The 21,513-nt window shown below is 41.4% G+C and overlaps 1 protein-coding gene across 1 annotated transcript in view; it reads left to right on the top strand.

The window, feature by feature from the left end:
• Positions 1-21,513, top strand: part of KCNH5 (potassium voltage-gated channel subfamily H member 5) — a 649,354-nt gene that overhangs the window by 154,405 nt on the left and 473,436 nt on the right. Inside the window, exon 4 of the mRNA XM_069733797.1 lies at positions 1,578-1,706. Within this exon, the coding sequence (XP_069589898.1) occupies positions 1,578-1,706 (129 nt within the window). The remainder of the gene's footprint in view (positions 1-1,577; positions 1,707-21,513) is intronic.

The following is a 21,513-nucleotide window of genomic DNA, read 5'->3' as shown; positions in this document are numbered from 1 at the left end:
TTGTGGTAATTTCTAGAATATTTTAAGCATTGTTTCCCCGTGGCCATTATATTTTCTGAATTTATAAAAAAAAAAAGCAATATTTTTTTTTCCAGGAAAGACGTATCGTTTATTAACTTCAGGTAATCATGTTAACTTGAAAATCCGCTTAAAAAGCCTCCAGAAAATCCCCAAATGATCCTCTAGATCTCCAGATAAAGATTTTGTTTCTATGGATCTGCGCTAATGTTTCGCTCATTAGAATCAATATTCAGGTTCACTGAGGAGGCCGTAACGCGGAGCGCGACAATGGCGATTATTGGGCTGTTAATATACATGCCGATAGTTATTGCGGTAATACTGTTAATTGATTCCATGAGATTTCTTGCCTGTATAATGACGCCTTCAGGTTTTAGTCAATTTCTGGGAAAACGATGGCTTAAATTAACCATCTCTTATCTTCATGGACAAAATCCTTACACATGTGTTACATTACCTAGCAGTGCATGCAAATGGAGGCTGTAATGAGGTTTATTGTGACACAGCTGCAGCAAGAACCAGGCTTCACTGAACAATATGAAGAGCAGGCACAGGCGATCAGAGAGAAATGCTCGCAAATTTCTTACTTTTTAAAGTCACGGTCAAAAATAAATATCATATAACTCGTAAGTTCAGTGCATTGGACAAAACACTTACGATCTGGCAAATTGGGTAAATCCTACTTCTTTACTGATTTTCTTACAAATTTTTTTGTGCATCGACATCCAGGGTAGAATGGAGAAGATGGAGAAAAACTGCCGCCATCTTTTCCTCATCTGAGAGTTTGATCAGAGTGTCATTTGCATAATTGTCCCGATTCTCTCAGATGAGAGAATCTACAGCCATCTGCACCTGCTCTTTGTATCAAATTCCAGCTCCTCTACTCATGAGTTGATCTGCTCACCACCGTCCCTACTCCCCTTATTGTTTTCACGATGCATCTCAATTTTTTATTTACCAGTATTCCCATCACAGGCTCTAGTGACTAGAAGCCTCATCGGCTCTTCCTTTTCTTTCTGCTTGTAAAGATTTACCCACTTTTAGTCTAGTCAGCATTTGCAATTTGATCCCTGATTGAAGACAGATCTGTAGACAGATTTGAGCAGTTTTTGAGAGTGACTGACTAGTGCATAGAAAAAACGTGGGGGAAGAATTATTTTTCTCTAATAATATATTTTGTATTGTTGATTTTAGGAAAAAATATAGTAAGAAACAAGTTTCTATTTAGAAGATCACAGAGCAACTCAGTCCCTTCAATCTGCTGATCGGTGGAGATCAAAGTACTAGTATAAGTCATCAATGTCCCAGAAAACAACTTGACTCTTGGAGCTCTGTTGACTTTAGCATTTCATTAGCATTTCATTTTGGTGAGCGGGAAGTCCTGCCTACTAATACTTGTACCGCTAATCACATATTTTATGGATTCCTGGTGCATTTATATAGTTATTATGCTATATAATGACTTACTGTGTGATTATTATTACTATTAATATTCGCCTCCTTAGATGTTCTTCTCTTGTTTTACTAACATACATAATTTTTAAATTCCATTTTCACAGGAACTCCGGTTTGGTTTTATATGCAGATTGCTCCAATAAGAAACGAACACGACAAGGTTGTTTTATTCCTTTGCACTTTCAAAGATATTACGCTATTCAAACAACCGATCGAGGATGAATCTACAAGAGGTAAATTGTTCTGTTATTCATTAGTGATGTGCGTCTCTGGCAGTGTCTGTAAAGAGCATGTGCAGACATTCACTCATACCCAATCATTTTGCACATGCTCATGGCAAGTTATTTACCGAAACCTTGGTGAAAATGCAACATATAACACTGGAAATAAAAACAATTACTACATAAAGCATCATGACTTTTAATGCAAAGTGCAGATCTAAACTAATAGGAGAAATTGAGAACTGCAATAATATTCTCTTGTGTCCTCCACTGCTATACTAAATTTTCCTTTTTTTCAGAACCTGGAGGATTTGATGTGCAAATATCAAGGTTTTAGATATTTTTTCTAAAATGCAAATGTAACAAAATAAAATGGTTCAAATCATGAGAATCTACAATAAAAAACAAAAAAGGAAATAAGAAACGTTCAAGTCTTGTTTACTGCCCTGTCCGTATAGACTATGGCACTTAGACGAATCAATAGAGTCAGAATTGAGAAAGGGGGATGAAATTGAGACCTCCAAAGTTCAGTTCATCACTGGTTTACTTTTGTGCACGCCATAGTGACATATCTATTAGATTAAATGTAAGTGCCCAATAAGCTGATTATAACTTGCCGCAAAAGTGGCATAAATTACAAAAAAAAGTCTGCCAACCCATGACTGTTGTACAATTTGAAGATGTGCCAAATTAATCCATTAATTAATCTTAATCCATCAATTAGAATATGTGCCACATTAATTAATCCATTAATCTTAATCTATCAATTGGAAAATGTACCAAATTAATTAATCCATTAATCTTAATCCATCAATTGGAAGATGTGCCAAATTAATGAATTTGGTGCATTTTACTCCATCACTGACTAGTGTGAAAAATGCCAGTTTTAATTAATCGGAGCCTTGAACTACAACACAATGGGGGCATATTTATCAAGTCATGTCCCGCTTGAGCAAAGCCACATCTCCTTATAGAATAAAAGATGTGTAAAGTGTCCAAAACACAATGAATATGTCACAAGTCATGAAAGATAGTTTTTGGTGCAAATGAAGCACATCTAGCTTGATAAATATGCCCCAATGTAATAGGCTGTTTATGGCAAAACACATGCCAATCAACTAGTAGAGGGGATATTATGAAGAAGATGCTGGTTCTATGGGGAAAGAACAGGTAATCCTAACCAAAATACACCTTTAAAAGGGGTCTCGAGAAGATAATCATTGAGTGGTCAATTGAGATGAGCAAATAAACTCAAGTGAATCTTGCAAAAATCGCATTCACCAAGACTGTAATTTGGTTAGCGTGGATTCAGCAAGATGTTGGTGGCTGGCCACCATATTTCTAAATTAAAACAGCTATCAAAAGGTTAAAAAAAAAATAAAAAAATGATTACTCACCATAACGCTCACCTCTCTGTCTCCTCTGCTACTCGCTGCCACCTCCAGGCCTTGTTGCATCTTCTGGTCCACTGCCGCTCGACCTGGAATCCTTGGGTCTCTCAAGCTAGGTTTGCAATTGTGGGAGAGTTTGGGGCATTTGTGTTGAAGGACATGTCGCACATTGTGACGTCATGATGCTGTGACCTCTCATGTGCTTGCACAAAACCCTATTGGGCTTCATGAAAGCCAAAAGTCCCAGAGAAGCCCAGTGATTTCTGTATGAGTGGCGGGAATCAGAAGATGCAGTTAAGACCGGATGGATGGCAGTGAGTAGCAGAGGGGATGCAGAGGTGGATGAGGAGTAAGGTGATTTTAGGGATTTTTTAAATTTTTTTTTTTTTACATATTACGTTTGTTATACACTGAGCTCTGAAGAGACCCCCAGAGCATAATAAGGGACATTAAACTTGTGAAGACTATCTTCTCTGCAAATCTAATTTCCTGGGAAAAACACAGCAACAGGAAAATACAATGTTTGGTGGATCTGCTCATTTCTAGTGGTCAGTTATTGGTCACTTCTGACCAGACAATGTAACATAAGTGACTAAAGAAATGAATAATCATTCATGTAGTCAAATCCTTGTAAGCAGGAGTTGGTTCTAAATTCTGGCTCATAGAGGAAGGTGCTGTCTATGATTTTAATATTTCTGGAAAGAGGCACATGGTTGTCTTCATGAGATAAACCTTGTAAGAGTAATTCTTTGGCTCCTTACGTAATAAAAATTCTAACAAACAAGCACAATGCTCGAGAAAGCTTTTACAAGCCTAGATAAATATATCCGAGACGCTATAAATAAATAATTGATAAGATTAAGTAGCGTTGGGCCAAGACTCAGTAATGAGTTTCTTATTGTTATTGTTCACCTGTTTGCTTACAACGGAAATTAATAGAAAAAGACTTTCTGCAGACTTACAGCTCCAACAGAGGAATCTAGTTAAAATTTGATGCTGTGTTGGTTACAAAGCAACTCCTCGGAGATAATAAAACGTAATGATGCAGTGATCAATGGAAACACAAGAAACCGGAACTCATGTTGTAAATCAGGAACCTGATGAAAAACTTACTGCTTAGATTCACACTTTTAATTGTGCTAATCACAAATTTGGAATCTTGTTGTTTTTTTTTATGGGGTTTGATGGCTTTGCCTTTGTTAATGAACTTTCCCCTGGGAATCTAAACAAAGACTTTGATTCCATCTCCTGCAGTTGTGTGTTATACACTTCAGCTATAGGTGAGATTTTCATTGATCTTTCAATTCATGGGGTGATGTATAAAGAGAGGATCCTGCTTCATCACGTTGACATTGTAAAAAAAGATACCTTGCTGGGACTGTGCTTTTTATGTAATGTTCTTGATGTATGAGCCACACATAATCAATCCCTTTCTGTACGTAGACTTGGACACCACACATTAAAGTAACCACCACAAAAGGTTTACATGTTTCTGCCATGGGTGCCTCCAAAAATGATGATGGAAAGTATTGAATGACTTATCAACTGTTCTTTTCCAAAAGGTGTGTTGATGACGTCAACATTTTAGCATAGTCAGTGAACTATGTCCATGTGTAATTCAGTAGGGTATTTGACTTATTGTGGCTAGCCTTAATGGCAAAGGTGGATATGAAAATAGCCTTCTAGCTCCTATTGTCAGGATGTTTCTTTTATGGACATCTGTAAACTGATGGGGTATTCCTTGGTTGGACTTTCTTTGAAACTTCCTGTATGTTCCTTTAGTCGGTCTGGTAGGAGGGGACAATCGCTCACACTTTACTTAGACTACATCCTCTGTATTGAGCCAGCAAGATTGGAGGTGTGCCAAAAGTCGTTGGATACCTTCTGAAAACTCTTTGATTCCTATAATGTACGGGAAAATGGCCCAAAGAATTTCTTGAAATTTCTGGGGTTATAGTTGGATTAGGTAACAAGGGTCAGACAAGGTGGACAACATTAGGCGCTGCTTCCGTAAGGTGTTGGCCAATTGCTACTGACGAAGCTGGACTTCACCTAATTGTAATGGCCAGTGGCTGGTTGGGATATAGCTCATGTGTCTAATGCACATGATTTTATCAAACCTAAAGAGTATTCATTGGTGTGGGATACATTTTCTTAACAATGTTGTAGTTTTTACAAGATGTGATAGATGGTTTGGGCAAGTAAGACCTTTAACCAAACACAGTTTGGGGCATGTGGAGATTGAACTGGCCAGTATTAGTGTGCAATGTAGTATTTTCGTATCAATGGGACATTTTGGGGAAGAAGACTTTCTTAAGGGTGCACTTTGATGCTTCTTGTTTTTGGTGGGTTGAGTAGACAGCCATTTTGTTTAGATAGATTGAAAAGGACAGGACTGAAATAATAATGACCCGCTCTTGTGGAAAAGTTGAGATTTGGAAATTCATGTTCTGGTTTGTTCATTTTAGTTAAACGAGGTTGGTATGGGTGGGATGATTCCAACATTTGAGTAGTGATTGTGGAGGGTGAATTATGCATTTGAGGATTTTTGGCGTATGTTTAGTTTAAGTCAATAAACCCCCCCTCAGCCTTATTATCTTCATCTACAGGAACATCTCTGGTATCCTTATTTTGGCTTGGGAAAAGATGAGGTTGGGCTTGAAACTTGTCTCACAGCTCTGGTGATGTAGTTATATTTTAAGAAAAACTTTTCCTAAATTCTATTTTATGTTGATTTTCTGCATACAAAGTGAAGAAGAATAAATGTAAATCATCTCATCAGTCCCAAGTCACTGGTGGGGAGCACGGGAAAAGCTGCTGGCTAGTTCCCAAGTAATAGTACATGTAGAAGACTGGAGGTTTCAGCATCTGCTCTAAAAAAATATGAAAAATAAAATTCAATCATCCATAAACACATGAGAAACTCGATTCAATCGCACACAGGGCTTTTTGTTTAGTAACATCTATGTCTAAGAGCCATGTATGGATTTTAAACGAATAGGCCTTGTGTTTTTGGAGAACCGAATTCTTATTTTCATAATTTTCTAGAGCAGTTACAATGAAATTAAGTCTGAATTTTTTTTTTCTGGATGCTTCAACTCCCAGTCTGCATGTACCATTATCTGCATGTCTGTCAGTACATGCCAACAATAGTATACGAAAGAGTTAAAAAAAAATGTCTGTTTCAGTTGCGGTGCATTAATGGACACTTTCTTCCATGGTGAAAGCACGGACAATTGAGTATACAGCTGAATCTTACTTAATGATGACCTATATAGCGTCATTGGCAGCCCTATGTAAATGTCTTCTTCTGAAAACCATATATTAGTATGATAATGTGTACATACTGTAAAGCTCTGCGGAATATGTTAGCACTATAAAAAAAGACAGATTATTATTATTATATATTAGTTCAGATTGGAGAATGGAAAATGAGTATATTTTGCTGCCTTTTACATGAATTGTCAGTGTTGTGCTGAGTGTGCGTTGTGCCACTGTCTTGTAGATCAGCTCAGGGTTGATCTGATGAGGCAGATGGCAAGAACCCGTGGAATAAAATAAGTAGGCGGCTAGTGTTTGTTCCTTTTTTTTTACTCATTATATTTGCTTGACATCTCCCGGGTTTGAATGGTTCACACTAATGGTTTTATACCAGGATGACAGGATAATAAGGTTCCCTACTTGAGGCGGAAAACAGGAATGTGTGCAAATAACTAGTGAGGGAGATGGTTTCTCTGAAGTTAGGTAAATCTAAAGAAAAGTATGTCATATGCTGTAAATTACGTGTCCGGAGTCTTTATGATGGCACTAGAAATGCTTCAGCTCAGTGTTACGGAACTGCAGCACCTCAGGACATCTGTAACAATGTATAATCCCTCCTTCATGGTTCTATACAAAAAATATTCCCATAATATGATATTCAATTGAAAACTACACTTTTTCTTAAGGATTCCATATGAATCCATGAGAAAAACAATCTCTGTATTAAAAACTCAGTGGCATGCTAGAGTACCAGACTAATAGATTTCTGGCGAAACCATAAGCTGCTTCACGGGAGATCATCCAAAGAGAGCAACAAGTGAGTTTAAACTTGGAACAAAGTTTTTGTTTAAATCTTTTTCTGCAGCTAGGGTGATTGATAGTTGGTTGTCTGAGCATAAAGAGCCCCACTAATGATAAGGAGACTTTAGCCATCAATGAAGGGGGGGGGGGGGGGGGGGGGCTCAGCAGGCAAACAGCTAACAATTAAGAAATAAAGGTATATTTAGCGATGTTCTGTCACTTTCTTTCCTGAAATACCCATTTATTATTTACATTTAACCACACAAATTGAAAATACAGATGACATAATGACTGGAGTGGGAGAGGGGGGGTTTGAATAGGTGAGTAATGGGTCTTTTATTATTTTATAAAAATACATAATTTTGGGGTAACTTTTTTGAAAATCCTAAACCTTTTAAAGGGTTTTTCTCATCACACAATGAGATGGCATATTGTTAAGATTTACCATCATTTTCTGCTCAGACTTGTGAGACCTTGAAGCAACCCTTGACCCTGGGACCTGAATGGGCTATACATTTCTCAAGTATGGTCACACTATCTGGTGCCTCCGTTAGCCTTCCTCTGCCTCGTCAGCTGAGAGCTCTGTTCCTCCTGACTCCAAAATGGTGAGCCCTCTGGATAATCTAAACTATTAGTGATTATAAGGTGTTATCCAAGCATGCTCGGGTGCTAACCGAGTGTCTTCGGCGTGTTATCCAAGTATCTTGGGTGTGTTCAAATAATATGTTCTAGTCCCCACGGCTGCATGTTTCTTGGCTCTTAGGCTACTTTCACTTTTACGTCTTTTGAAATCCGTTGCAATGCATTGTTGTTGGAAAAAAACGCATCCTGCAAAGTTGCCCGCAGGATGCATTTTTTCACATAGACTTGTATTACCGACGCATTGCGATGTATGGACACACGTTCCATACGTCATGCACTGGATGCGTCGGTATTTGGTGGACCGTCGTAGCGAAAAAACGTTCAAGGGAACGTTTTTTCCTACGTCGTGTCCTGCATTTTAAACTGCGCATGCACGGCCGTAACTCCACCTCCTCCTTCCTGGGAGTTTACTATGGGCAGCGGACGCGTTGAAACACTGCGTCCGCTGCCCACGTTGTGCAAAATATCACCAACGTCCATCGGTACGTCGCGCTGACGCTTTGTGATGGCCGCGTACCGACGGAGGTGTGAAAGAAGCCTTAGACAGCCACAACACATGCAGGGATTTCCTGTTTGTCAGACAATCACTGCATGTGTTGCAGCTGTCGAACAGTGGCGAGACATGCAGCCATGGGGACTCGAACATATTATTTGAACACACCCAAGATACTTTGATAACACGCAAGCATTCTCAGATAACACCTTATCTGAGCACACTCACTCATTACTATAAACTATGCCTCTCCTGCCTTTCTTATCTCACAGGACAGGGAAGATGTGGTCTATACTATCCACTGTGCAGCCCAACTCCCCAAGGTTACTGCAATGGCCATCTTGGAAGCAAGAAAACCAGAAGGCTAAGCTGAGCAAAGGATGCAACAGGAAGCAAATGAAGGACACCTGGTAGTGTGGCTATATAGGAGAAATGTATTGTGACTTTTCAGTGCTATGGTGGAGGTTATCTTTAAGCAGTCTTGAGCAAAGTTAACCTTAGAAGGCCTGACCTTCAGATTTTTGTGTAATTGGTTAACCATCTAAAGTGTACGGGGGTCTCTCGATTCTCCATCAACAGAAGATTTCATGGAAGTGAAGGATCCGGACATTGGAATTTCATGGCCAATCTTTTGGAGCTAAGCCATTAAGTCTGGCAGTGACTCTCCCATAGGCCGGTTTCACACGTCAGTGGCTCCGGTGCGTGAGGTGACAGTTTCCTCACTTGCCGGAGACACTGACTCACGTAGACACATTGAAAGCAATGTGTCACTGCACATTTCAGCGTGTTTTCACGGACCGCGTGTCCGTGTGCAAAACACGGAGACATGTCAGTGTTCGTGGGAGCGCACGGATTACACGGACACATTAAAGTCAATGGGTCCGTGTAAAACACGTACCGCACACGGACGTTGTCCGTGTGCAGTCCGTGTGCCGTGCAGGAGACAGCACTACAGTAAGCGCTGTCCCCCCCACATGGTGCTGAAGCCGCGATTCATATCTTCTCTGCAGTAGCGTTTGCTGTAGAGAAGATATGAAAAATCCTTTTTTTTTTGTTTCTTGTGTTTAAAATAAAGATCCCTGTCCCTACCCCCCTCCCACCCCCTGTGCCCCCGCCCTTCCCCCCCCCTCCCGGTCTGAGGAGACAAAGATAGACCTTTTAGGCCAAGTACAGAGATATCATTGATGAAAACCTCTTCCAGAGTGCTTTGGACCTCAGACTTGGCCGAAAGTTCACCTTCCAACAAGACAATGACCCTAAGCACACAGCTAAAATAACAAAGGAGTGGCTTCAGACATACTCTGTGACCATTCTTGACTGGCCCAGCCAGCGCCCTGACCTAAACCCAATTTAGCATCTCTGGAGAAACCTGAAATTGGCTGTCTGCCAAGGTTCACCATCCAACCTGACGGAACTGGAGAGGATCTGCAAGGAAAAATGGCAGAGGATCCTTAAATCCAAAAAACTTGTTGCATCATTCCCAAGAAGACTCATGGCTGTACTAGCTCAAAAGAATGCTTTTACTCAATACTAAGCAAAGGGTCTGAATACTTATGAACATTTGATATGTCAGTTTTTCTTTTTTAATAAATTTACAAAAATTTCGACATTTCTGGGTTTTTTTCAGTCAAGATGGGGTGCAGAGTGTACATTAATGAGAAACTTTTTTGAATATACTGAATGGCTGCAATGAAACACGGAGTGAAAAATGTAAAGGGGTCTGAATACTTTCCATACCCACTGTAGTTGTTCTAGTTAAATCTTTTCCTTGTCCTTAAAAGGGAGGACCCAAAAACTATATATATTATACTATATATTCATCTATCCCCAGGGTGGGAGATATACGTACGCTAGCTGAGTATCTGACAATTGGGTTCCCTGCAATTACCAAGAGCGGTGCCAAGGTTCCCTGTCCCACTGCTGCACTCACTGTTAGGGCCGGACTGGAACAAAAATTCAGCCCTGGCATTTGAAGTTACACAGCCCCACTTGTCACATGGTGACTGTATAATATCTTTGTACACTTGTAGATTACAAGAAGTGAGGGGAGTGTAACACGACTATATAATATATAATTACAGCTGTATCCAGCATTACAGCTCAGTCCTATTTGTTGCTTTTAGTTGCAGTACCAAGAAAAGCCGCTACTTTGCCTGCATAACTGGATCTCGTAGGTAATGAAGGGATGAGACGACCAAAGGCAATGGAACCTCATTCTGATGCTCCATAAACGTTGCGCAGCACGAGACCCGGTGACTCTGAGGAGTGGTGACATCAGTATCTCAGTAACGTGATCGCTCTTCAGATATTCCGGGTCTTGCGCTGAGCTCGGCGACTGTGAAGAGCGGTATTGTTACTACCGTCACCGCTCTTCAGAGTCGCTGGATCTCGCCAGGTCTGGGCTAGTAGTGGGGATGTCTGATAGACACCTCTCCATTACTTACACCAGCGATTGATAGCAGCTGACATTACGCATCTGACATCAACCCTAAAAATCATTACACATACCAGAATTAAATGCTCTGATGGCTGGGAAAAGCAGTAGAGTTAGCGCTATTCCCAGGCGTCGGGTGCTAACTACAACTGTCATCATCCTTGCCTGGTCTCCCTGCGAAGCATTTCTGCTGTATTTACATGTGCTGATCTCAGGCCACTAAACGAGTGTGATGACAATACTGAAGTCGTTCGCTGGTTTCCCATCCTCTTTACACCAACTGAGAAAGAATGAAGGGAACAGAACAATCACAATTACATAAGTCTGTTCCCATACAGTATCATGTTATCAGCAGCACAACTACAGTTTACACCGGCGATGTGCTGCTGAGAAAAAGGATTTCTGTTCTCACATAAACAATCCAATCACTCGATGAATAGGCAGCATTTTGCTTGTTTAGTATAACACACCCCATAGTCCTCCATATATTATAATGTGCACCTCAGTCCTCCATATAGTATAATACACTCCTCAGTCCTCCATATAGTATAATACACTCCTCAGTCCTCCATATAGTATAATACACTCCCCATAGTCCTCCATATAGTATAATACACTCCTCATAGTCCTCCATATACTAAAATACACTGCAATTCCTCCATATAGTATAATACACTCCTCAGTCCTCCATATAGTATAATGTACTGCCACAGTCCTCCATAAAGTATAATACACTCCTTAGTCCTCCAAATAGTATAATACATTCCTCATAGTGCTCCATATAGTATAATGCCCCGCCATTGTCATCCATGTAGTACAATTCACTTCACATAGTATAATGCACCCATAGTTCTTCATATAGTATAATGTATTCCCCATAGTCCTCGATACAGTATAATGCAGCCCACATATAGTAACCCCAGAGTGTAATGCAGCCACCCCACAGAATATATCGTAACCCCCTGAGTATAATGTAACCCCCTAGAGAATATAATGCTGCCCCCTCATATAGTATAATGCAGCCCCTGCATATATAATATATGGTAGCCCCCTCATAGAACATAATGCAGCCCCATAGAATATAATACAGCCCCCCATAGAATGTAATACAGCCCACCTCCCCATAGAATATAATATAGTCCCCATAGAATATAATGTAGCCCCCAGAGAATGTAATACAGCCCCCCATAGAATGTAATACAGCCCCCCCCCATAGAATGTAATACAGCCCCCATAGAATGTAATACAGCCCTCCCACAAAGAATATAATACACCCCTCCCCCATAGAATGTAATACAGCCCCCATAGAATGTAATGCAGCCAGCCCCCATAGAATGTAATGCAGCCAGCCCCCATAGAATGTAATGCAGCCCGCCACCCATAGAATGTAATGCAGCCAGCCCCCATGGAATGTAATGCAGCCAGCCCCATAGAATGTAATGCAGCCAGCCCCCATAGAATGTAACTTAGCCAGCTCCCATAGAATGTAACGCAGCACAGCCCCCATAGAATGTAACACAGCACAGCACCCATAGAATGTAATGCAGCCAGCCCCATAGAATGTAATGCAGCCAGCCCCCATCGAATGTAATGCAGCCAGCCCCCATCAAATGTAATGCAGCACAGCCCCCATAGAATGTAATGCAGCACAGTCCCCATAGAATGTAATGCAGCACAGCCCCATAGAATGTAATGGAGCCAGCCAACATAGAATGTAATACAGCCCCCGAAATAGCCCAACAATCCAGTTATCACTCATTGATATAGTTAAAAAAAACAAAAAAAAACACTATACGCCAGTATAGTTGAATGATGCGGCGGCGCTGGCGGGGGGGAGTCGGTGGCGGGGGCGGGGGGAGTCGGCGCTGGCGAGTGGCCTACGACTGCCACCGGCCCTTCTGGCAGAAATGCCCGATGGCTCACTGTGCATACAGATGTAGTGTAACTCTAACACTGGTCAAAGTCTTGTGCAAAGTTATCTTAATACTAAATTTTATTTTTTTATTTAGGTAAATTTGCCGTGCATGGAAAGTTGTGAAACTTTGCAAATCAGAAAGAAACAGGAAGTCTTTTTTCCCTGCATGAGCCATTCGGCTCTTCAACTCCTGACACAGCTACTCCCTTGCAATTTCCCTCTAGGGAAAAAAGACTTACTGTTTCTACATAGAGCTTAGAAAGATTCATCTAGTCAGTTATTAATCACGTGATGACATAGACTTAATGGAAAAGAAAAGAATTAGCTGCGTAGAAAGGCAAAATGGGCAATTGTAAGTCCACAGTGCCGTATAATATGATGACTGCAATATATTAAGAGGATAAAAACTTTGATGGGGGGAGGAGGAAGAGGGGAGGAGGAGGAGGTGGAAAGGAAGAGGAGGAGTTCTTCAAATTTGGCTACAGCTTTACATATTCCATTTCACAGGAGGCTATTAGACCCTCTGTTCTCAAGTTCAGTTGGGACCCAACAAGATCCAGGCAGCAATCATTCATCTATAGGTGATCAGTGTTGTTTATGGCCTCTACATTATTCATCAGACTTGATATGACCTGATGGAGTTCTGCAAGAACAAGACTGCAGACCGTCATACTAATCTATTAGTAGGGTTTTATTTATTTTTTTAGGGGGGAAGGGGGATGTTCATTTTGTCTTTATCGCTTTCCACACACAGGTGTCAGGACCCAGGTCCTGCTCTGCCCCCATCTACAGTGAGGTCTATCAACACAGTGAGGTGACTCACAAGAGTTAGGGACCATTCCGATGGGGACACGCGGTGCGGCGGGATGGCTTTTACGTTTTTTTTTCAATCCAAAAATGTTAACTAAGTCCCTATATTATTTACATGTACTATTACTATTTATTACTTTACTACAAAGTATTTTCTCCTTTTGTTTATATCTTAGGATTATATTGTGTTAAACAGGCGAAAATCTTTGTGACCTAACCAAAACACACACATAGCCTTACTCAGTGTTATATAGTGCTGACCAGTGATGAGCGAGCGTGCTCGGATCAGGTGTTATCTGCTCATGCTCAGGTGTTGAGTGACTTTGATGTGCCTGAATAGTATGTTCTAGTCCCTGCAGCTGCATGTCTCGCTGCTGTTCGACAGCCTCAACACATGCAGGGGTTACCTGTCTGTTACAAGTGTTGCATCTGTCAAACAGCCGTGAGACATGCAGCTGCAGGGACGAGAACATACTAATTGAGCACGCTGAAGTCAGTCGGTTAGCACCCGAGCATGCTCAGATAACACCTTATCAGAGCATGCTCGCTCATAACTAGTGCTGACCTTTCACCTGGGGTTGTAGAAATAATGACTATGTGGCTTTCTGCCAGTGCCCTTCCATCTCCATCTTAAAGAATGTTTGTTTTTGACTTTTTGAGACTATGACTTTATTGTATGTTCATATTTGTGATTGTTGAATTTATTTTTAAAAAAAGTAAAAAAAAAAAAATAATAATTGGAAAGACAAAATGGGAATTCTTTTTTGCACAGCTCACCTGGGATCAACTCGTCTAAAAAACACACAAAGTAAGTCACCCTGGCTGCTGCTGCTCCATTAGTTGGTAGCATCTTTAGTAGCTCCTTATTTTTGTTAGTTAGAAGTTATAGTCCGGAAATGTTTGGTGTTGTGACCCTCCCTCGCCCAGAATTAGTACTAATAATCATTTAGAATTTAGGCTTCTATGTAAAATGTAGCAAAACCTCTTTGAGAAGACCACCCCGTAATCAGTTCCTTCATATAATATGCATAATCAAAGAGAAGTTTTCAGTCCAGTTTTGGCAAGGTCGCCTCAAGGAGGTTTTATTGTAGATCACTGTCAAATCTGTGCAGTAGATTCATCAAATCAGATGTGTTAATTATTACTTTGTCATTTAGATCTCTTAGACCTGATGAGACTCCTGTACTTACGTTGAAAATCCAGGTCAGAATAAAATGAGAATTTTAATATTAGGCTGTTAAACTTTTTATAAGGATCACACACCATTTTGACCTGGATATTCAAAGTAAGCACTCCAGCCTTATCAGACGTGTGAGATCTAACATCTAAGATCTCATTTTATAATGTATGCAGTTTGTATTATGAAATCGGGGGACAAATCCACTGTAAATTCGCATTGTCTTGCTAATTTTCTGCTTTTGTGTCTTCAATAAAAACATTAAGGTTCATTGACAAAAACTGACATGGAAACCATTTTTTTAATCTTTTTTTTTATTAGAAAAAGGGGTCCAAAAATTGTGACCTATTTGTATCATGTTTGCATTTTTTTTACCACCTTCAGACTTGACCAATGGTTTTACTAAGATGATACAAAGGGTGAAAAACTACAGCAAATCCACAATGTAGTCCAGAGAAAAATCTCTCTTAGGCCTGTCCCACACGTCCAGATAATTCCGGTACCGGAAAAATCGGTACCGGAGTTATCCGTGTCCGTGAGCTCACGTAGGCCATCTGTATGGCACACGGGTGGCACACGTGGGTACCACATGGAGCGTGCAGGAGACAGCGCTAGAGATAAGCGCTGTCCCCTGCATCTGGTGCTGAAGCCGCCATTCATATCTTCTCTCCAGCAGCGTTCGCTGGAGAGAAGATATGAAAAATCCTTTTTTTTTTTTCGTGTTTAAAATAAAGATCCCTGTTCCCACCCCCCTCCCACCCCCTGTGCACCCGCCCGCTGTTAATAAAATACTCACCCGGCTCCCTCGCAGCGTCCTCTCCGCGCCGCACCATCTCCTGTATGAGCGGTCACGTGGTGCCTCCATTACAGTCATGAATATGCGGCTCCACCCCTATGGGAGGTGGAGCCACATATTCATGACTGTAATGGGCGGCACCACGTGACCGCTCATACAGGAGAAGCTGCGGCCAGGAGAGGACGCTGCGAGGGAGCCGGTGAGTATTTTATTAACAGCGGGCGGGCCACGGGGGTGGGAGGGGGGTGGGGACAGGGATCTTTATTTTAAACATGAAAAAAAAAAAAAGGATTTTTCATATCTTCTCTCCAGCGAACGCTGCTGGAGAGAAGATATGAATGGCGGCTTCAGCACCACGTGGGGGGGACAGCACTTACTGTAGCGCTGTCTCCTGCACGGCACACGGATTACACATGGACAGCGTCCGTGTGCGGTACGTGTTTTACACGGACCCATTGACTTTAATGGGTCCGTGTAATCTGTGCGCTCCCACGAACACTGACATGTCTCCGTGTTTTGCACACGGATACACGGTCCGTGAAAACACGCTGACATGTGCAGAGACACAATGATTTAAATGTGTCTACGTGAGTCAGTGTCTCCGGTATGTGAGGAAACTGTCACCTCACGTACCAGAGCCACTGACGTGTGAAACCGGCCTTAAAGAGAACGTGTCCACAGAAAATGACCTATTTCTTAAATCAGGTTTTTATGTTAAATGCTTTGTTAAATTAGATTTTTCTTTTTAATTTTTAATTTATCACAATCTACATTAATCCCATAATGACCTGTGATATACATTTTTGTCATAGGTCGCTGAGGGAGGCAATTAGTGTCTTTTAAAACTGCAGCTTGTTCCACAGATACAAGCCCTCACATAGCTATGTTGAAAAATAAAAAAAAGTTTTGGCTCTTCAAAGAAGGGGAACAAATAACAAAAGTACAAAAACAGAAAAAAATGCCTCGATCCTTAGAGGAATAAAAAAAAATATCTTGTAATTTTCAAGTTGGTCAGTAGGAGTAAAACTAGACTCCTACTTCCTGTTCTTCAGAGGGAGATTAGCAGCAACAGACGGACTCATACACTATTTGTTTTTCTGTTTTTTGTTTTTTTTAAAAAGTACAAATTGGGCTTGTGCAAATCTGTTCAAAGGTTATTGTGTAGGAAGGAGGAGGAGGTGAGCTGTGATATCTCCTATTATGAATAGTGGGTTCTGTGATATCTACTCTCCAATTTGCCTTTTTCTCTGTTTTTTTATGTTGTTCCAATTCACACAAAGGAAATAAACATGTGTATAACAAAACATGGGTAATTGCAATAATTTTCTGGGATAAATACCGTACTTTATTTTCTGGAACAATTTCAGTGGTGCCAACACTTTCAGCCATGACTGTAGAGGGGTTATCAGGTATTGTACAGGAGGTGGATGATGTGAGCTGTGATATTACATATGTTGAATGGTGGATCCTGTGTTATCTACTCTATATAGAGGTGTCATCAGTCATTGTACAGGAGGAGCAGGTGAGCTGTGATATCACCTATTGTATGTGGTGGATCCTGTGTTATCTACTGTATATAGAGGTGTTATCAGTCATTGTACAGGAGGAGAAGGTGAGCTGTGACATCACCCATTGTGAATGGTGGGTCCTGTGTTATCTACTGTATATAGAGGTGTTATCAGACATTATACAGGAGGAGGAGGTGAGCTGTGACATCACCTATTGTGAATGGGGGATCCTGTGTTATCTATTGTATATAGAGGTGTTATCAGTCATTGTACAGGAGAAGGAGGTGAGCTGTGACTACACCTATTGTGAATGGTGGATCCTGTGTCATCACTGTATATAGAGGTGTTATCAGTCACTGTACATAAGGAGGAGGTGAGCTGTGATATCACCTATTGTGTATGATGGATCCTGTGTCGTCACTGTATATAGAGGTGATATCAGTCATTGTACAGGAGGAGGAGGTGAGCTGTGACATCACCTATTGTGAATGGTGGATCCTGTGTTATCTACTCTATATAGAGGTGTTATCAGTCATTGTACAGGAGGAGGAAGTGAGCTGTGATATCACCTATTGTGTATGGTGGATCCTGTGTTATTTACTTTATATAGAGGTGTTATCAGTCATTGTACAGGAGATGGAGGTGAGCTATGATATCACCTATTGTGTATGGTGGATCCTGTGTTATCTACTGTATATAGAGTTGTTATCAGTCATTGTACAGGAGGAGGAGGTGAGCTGTGACATCACCTATTGTGAATGGTGGATCCTGTGTTATCTACTATATATAGAGGTGTTATCAGTCATTGCTGTCCGTGTGCAGTCCGTGTGCCATGCAGGAGACAGCGCTACAGTAAGCGCTGTCCCCCCAGCGTGGTGTTGAAGCCACCATTCATTTCTTCTCTCCAGCAGCGTTCGCTGGAGAGAAGATATGAAAAATCTTTTTTGTGGGAGGGGGTTGGGGACAGGGATCTTTTTTTAAGCACCAAAAAAAACAAAAAAAAAGATTTTTCATATCTTCTCTCCAGCGAACACTGCTGGAGAGAAGAAATGAATGGCGGCTTCAGCACCAGATGCAGGGGACAGCGCTTAACTGTAGCACTGTCTCCTAAACGGTGCGTGTGGTACCCTGTCGGCACAAGGGCGGCACACGGATGCCGCACGTGTGCCACACTGATGTCGGCACAAGGGCGGCACACGGACACACAGACATGGATAATTCCGGTACCGATTTTTCCGGTACCGGAATTATCTGGACATGTGGGACAGGTCTAACCTTGTGCCAAAAACAGCAGCCATTGGTTCCTCTAAGCAGCTGCACAGTGCTCTGAAAATGGAGGAGGCCCACAATGTAGGAGAAGGTTACAAGAAGGTAGCAAATCGTTGTCCTCAGTTCGAAATAAATGCTTTTGTCAGAACTTTGCCTTATGGCAGTCCTCTGTTTTTCCTACTAAAAGGGGTATTATAGTTTCAGAAAACACCTAGTCCCGGTCCAGTTTAACCCCTCACTACAAAATATGCTTTACTCACCAATCCCAGGTCCAACACAGTGTCTCCTCCGTTACCCTGCTGTTTGTTATTGTCTGCAGGAAACAACAAATAGGAGGGCAACGTCGGAGACTCAGCTCTGGACCCAGGGAGGGTAAGTAATGCATAGTTTGTTTTGTTAAAACAAACTACAGCCAGGGGACAAGCACTTTCTGACACCGGAAAACCCTTATATATTTATGAATAAATTAACAACTGGGCGGTACTATTCTGCCTTGTTAGAAGGTAGCATCAGTACATTGCTATGGCATTGTCAGCACTGTCCTCGTGAACTAGCACATCCCCTTTAATTGGTAGTACCCAGTTTCCAGGAGTAATAACAAAAGAACAAAATATTAAATGAGGACTACAAGTACAGTTGTGTGAAAGATGAATTTGCCCCCTTCCTGATTTCATCTTCTTTTTCATGTTTGCCACACTTTAAATGTTTCAGATCACCAAGCAAATGTAAATATTAGACAAAAGATAACACAAGTAATCACGAAATTCAGTTTTTAAATGAAAGTCTTTATTATTAAGGGAAAAGAAAATCCAAACCTACAGGACCCGGTGTGAAGAAATGATTGCCCCCTAAACCTAATAGCTTGTCGGGCCACCCTTAGCAGCAACAACTGCAATCAAATTTTTGCAATAAATGGCAATGAGTCTTTTACAACGCACTGGATGAATTTTGGCCCACTCATCTTTTGCAGAAATGTTGTAATGTAGTCACATTGGAGGGTTTCCGAGCATGAACCAACTTTTTAAGGTCATGCCACAGCATCTCAATTGGATTAAGGTAAGGGCTTTGACTAGGACACTCCAAAGTCTTAGTTTTTCTTTTCTTAAGTGTGGTAGATCGGCTCACTTGGCTGCACACAGAGGTAGAGATGGGAACATTGTGGCTTGAAAGATGCACTTGGTTTATTAAGTACAGCATAAACCATGGGGTAAGCACAAAATAAACACGGCCCTCTGGGCAAAACAGCAAAATAAAACAAAACAGTAACTCTCGGTACAGTCCTTGTAGTAGGGGACAGCCCCCTCAGGGTAAGCACAACCGCAGATCAGGCATAAATCACAGCACAAAACCACTTCTCTGGAGTGTTCCTCTCCAGACCCACAACACACAGACTACCATTCGAGTCCAGCTATTTAAACCCAGACCATGTAACTCCTCACCCATGTGACTGATCACATGACTGTGACATCACACAGGTCCTGTCAGCACAGGTGGTGCCAGCTCTGCAGGTGGAGATAAGGTGGACATCTACTCTATAGATGTCCATATAAAACCAACCCATGCATGCAATTTTTTTATCCCTCACAACATGTGCTGTGATGAAGGAAAATACTCTGGTTTCACATCACTGACGCCATTAAGAGCAGTGATACATATCTCCCCTCCATTACTTTACCAGTGACTTTGTCACATAAGTCTTTCAGAGGTGGACTTACTGGTGTGTTTTGGATCATTGTCCTGCCACATAACCTAAGTGCGCCTCAGCTTGAGGTCATGAACAGATGGCTGGGCATTCTCCTGCAGGATTTTTTAGTAGACAGCAAAATTTATGGTTCCATTTACCGCAGCAAGTCTTCCAGGTCCTGAAGTAGCAAAGCAGCCCCAGTCCAACACACTACCACCACCATATTTTACTGTTGGCATGATGTTCCTTTTCTGAAATGCTGTGTTACTTTTACGCCAGATGTAATGGGACATACACCTTCCAAACAGATCAACATTTGTCTCATTTGTCTACAGAGTATTCTCCCAAAAGTTTTAGGGATCATCAAGATGTTTTCTGACAAAACTGAGAAGATCCTTTATGCTCTTATTGCTCAGCAGTGGTTTTCATCTTGGAACTCTGCCATGCAGGCCATTTTCGGACAGTCTCTTTTTTTATGTTGGAGTCATGAACACTGACCTTAGCTGAGGCAAGTGAGGCCTGCCGTTCTTTGGATGTTGTTGTGGGGTCTTTTGTGACCTCTTGGATGAGATTTAGCTGCAGTATTTTTTGTCAGCTGGCCACTCCTGGGAAGGTTCACTCACTTTTTCACACAACTGTATATACTAGAATAGACATGTAGTGGACTACAGTTAAGAAGGCTCACAGCTAGTGATGAGCTAGTATACTCGTTACTTGGGTTTCCCCAAGCATGCTCGGGTGGTCTCCGAGTATTTGGATGTGCTCGGAGATTTAGTTTTCATCGCAGCAGCTGCATGATTTGCGACTGCTAGACAGCCTGAACACATGTGGGAATTCCCTAACAAACAGGCAACCCCCACATGTATTCAAGCTGTTTAGCAGTCACAAATCATGCGACGAAAACTAAATCGAGCACATCCAAATACTCAGAGACCACCCTAGCATGCCCGAGGAAACCCGAGTAACGAGCATACTCGCTCATCACTACTCACAGCAAATATTAAAATTAGCCCTCAGTTATGGTGCTGAGTTTGCCACCTAGAAGAGAAATTTATTATGTAATTTTGAAACTGTTAAAGAGGACTGGTTAGGACAGTTACTGGTACAAGACCATGTAGTTATGGACCATCCCACTGCTAGGAGCCTCCATGATCTTCTGAGATCCCTGCTGGTAATCCAAAACGCCACAGGGTATTGGGCTGCATCCAGGATGCATATACAGAACTGTTCAAAAGTTTTAAGCAGGTGTGGAAAAAATTCTGCAAAGTAAGAAGCTTTCATAAAAAGAAGTGTTAATAGTTTATTTCTATTAAAAAACAAAATGCAAAGTGAATGAAAGAGAAAAATCTCAATAGAATTAATTTTTGGTGACCGCCCGTGCCTTTATCCGTTCTTCTCAGTATTTGTACTTGTACAGTGTTTCAAGGATCTCGGCAGGAAGGTTGTTCCAAACATCTTGGAGAGCTAACCACAGATCTTCTCTGTATGAGGCTTGATCCTTCTGTCCAAGACAGACTGGATGATGCTGAGATAAGGGCTCTGTGGGTGCCTGATCATCACTTAATGGACTCCTTGTTCTTCTTTACTCTGAAGATAGTTAAAGACATTGGCTGTAAGTTTGTAGTCATTTTCCTGCTG

This window comes from Ranitomeya imitator, chromosome 1 (genome assembly GCF_032444005.1).
Source record: "Ranitomeya imitator isolate aRanImi1 chromosome 1, aRanImi1.pri, whole genome shotgun sequence".
In the NCBI taxonomy this organism is placed as follows: Eukaryota; Metazoa; Chordata; class Amphibia; order Anura; family Dendrobatidae; genus Ranitomeya; species Ranitomeya imitator.
The sequence above is the reverse complement of the archived record's forward strand: the minus strand, read 5'-3'. Positions and strand labels throughout refer to the sequence as shown.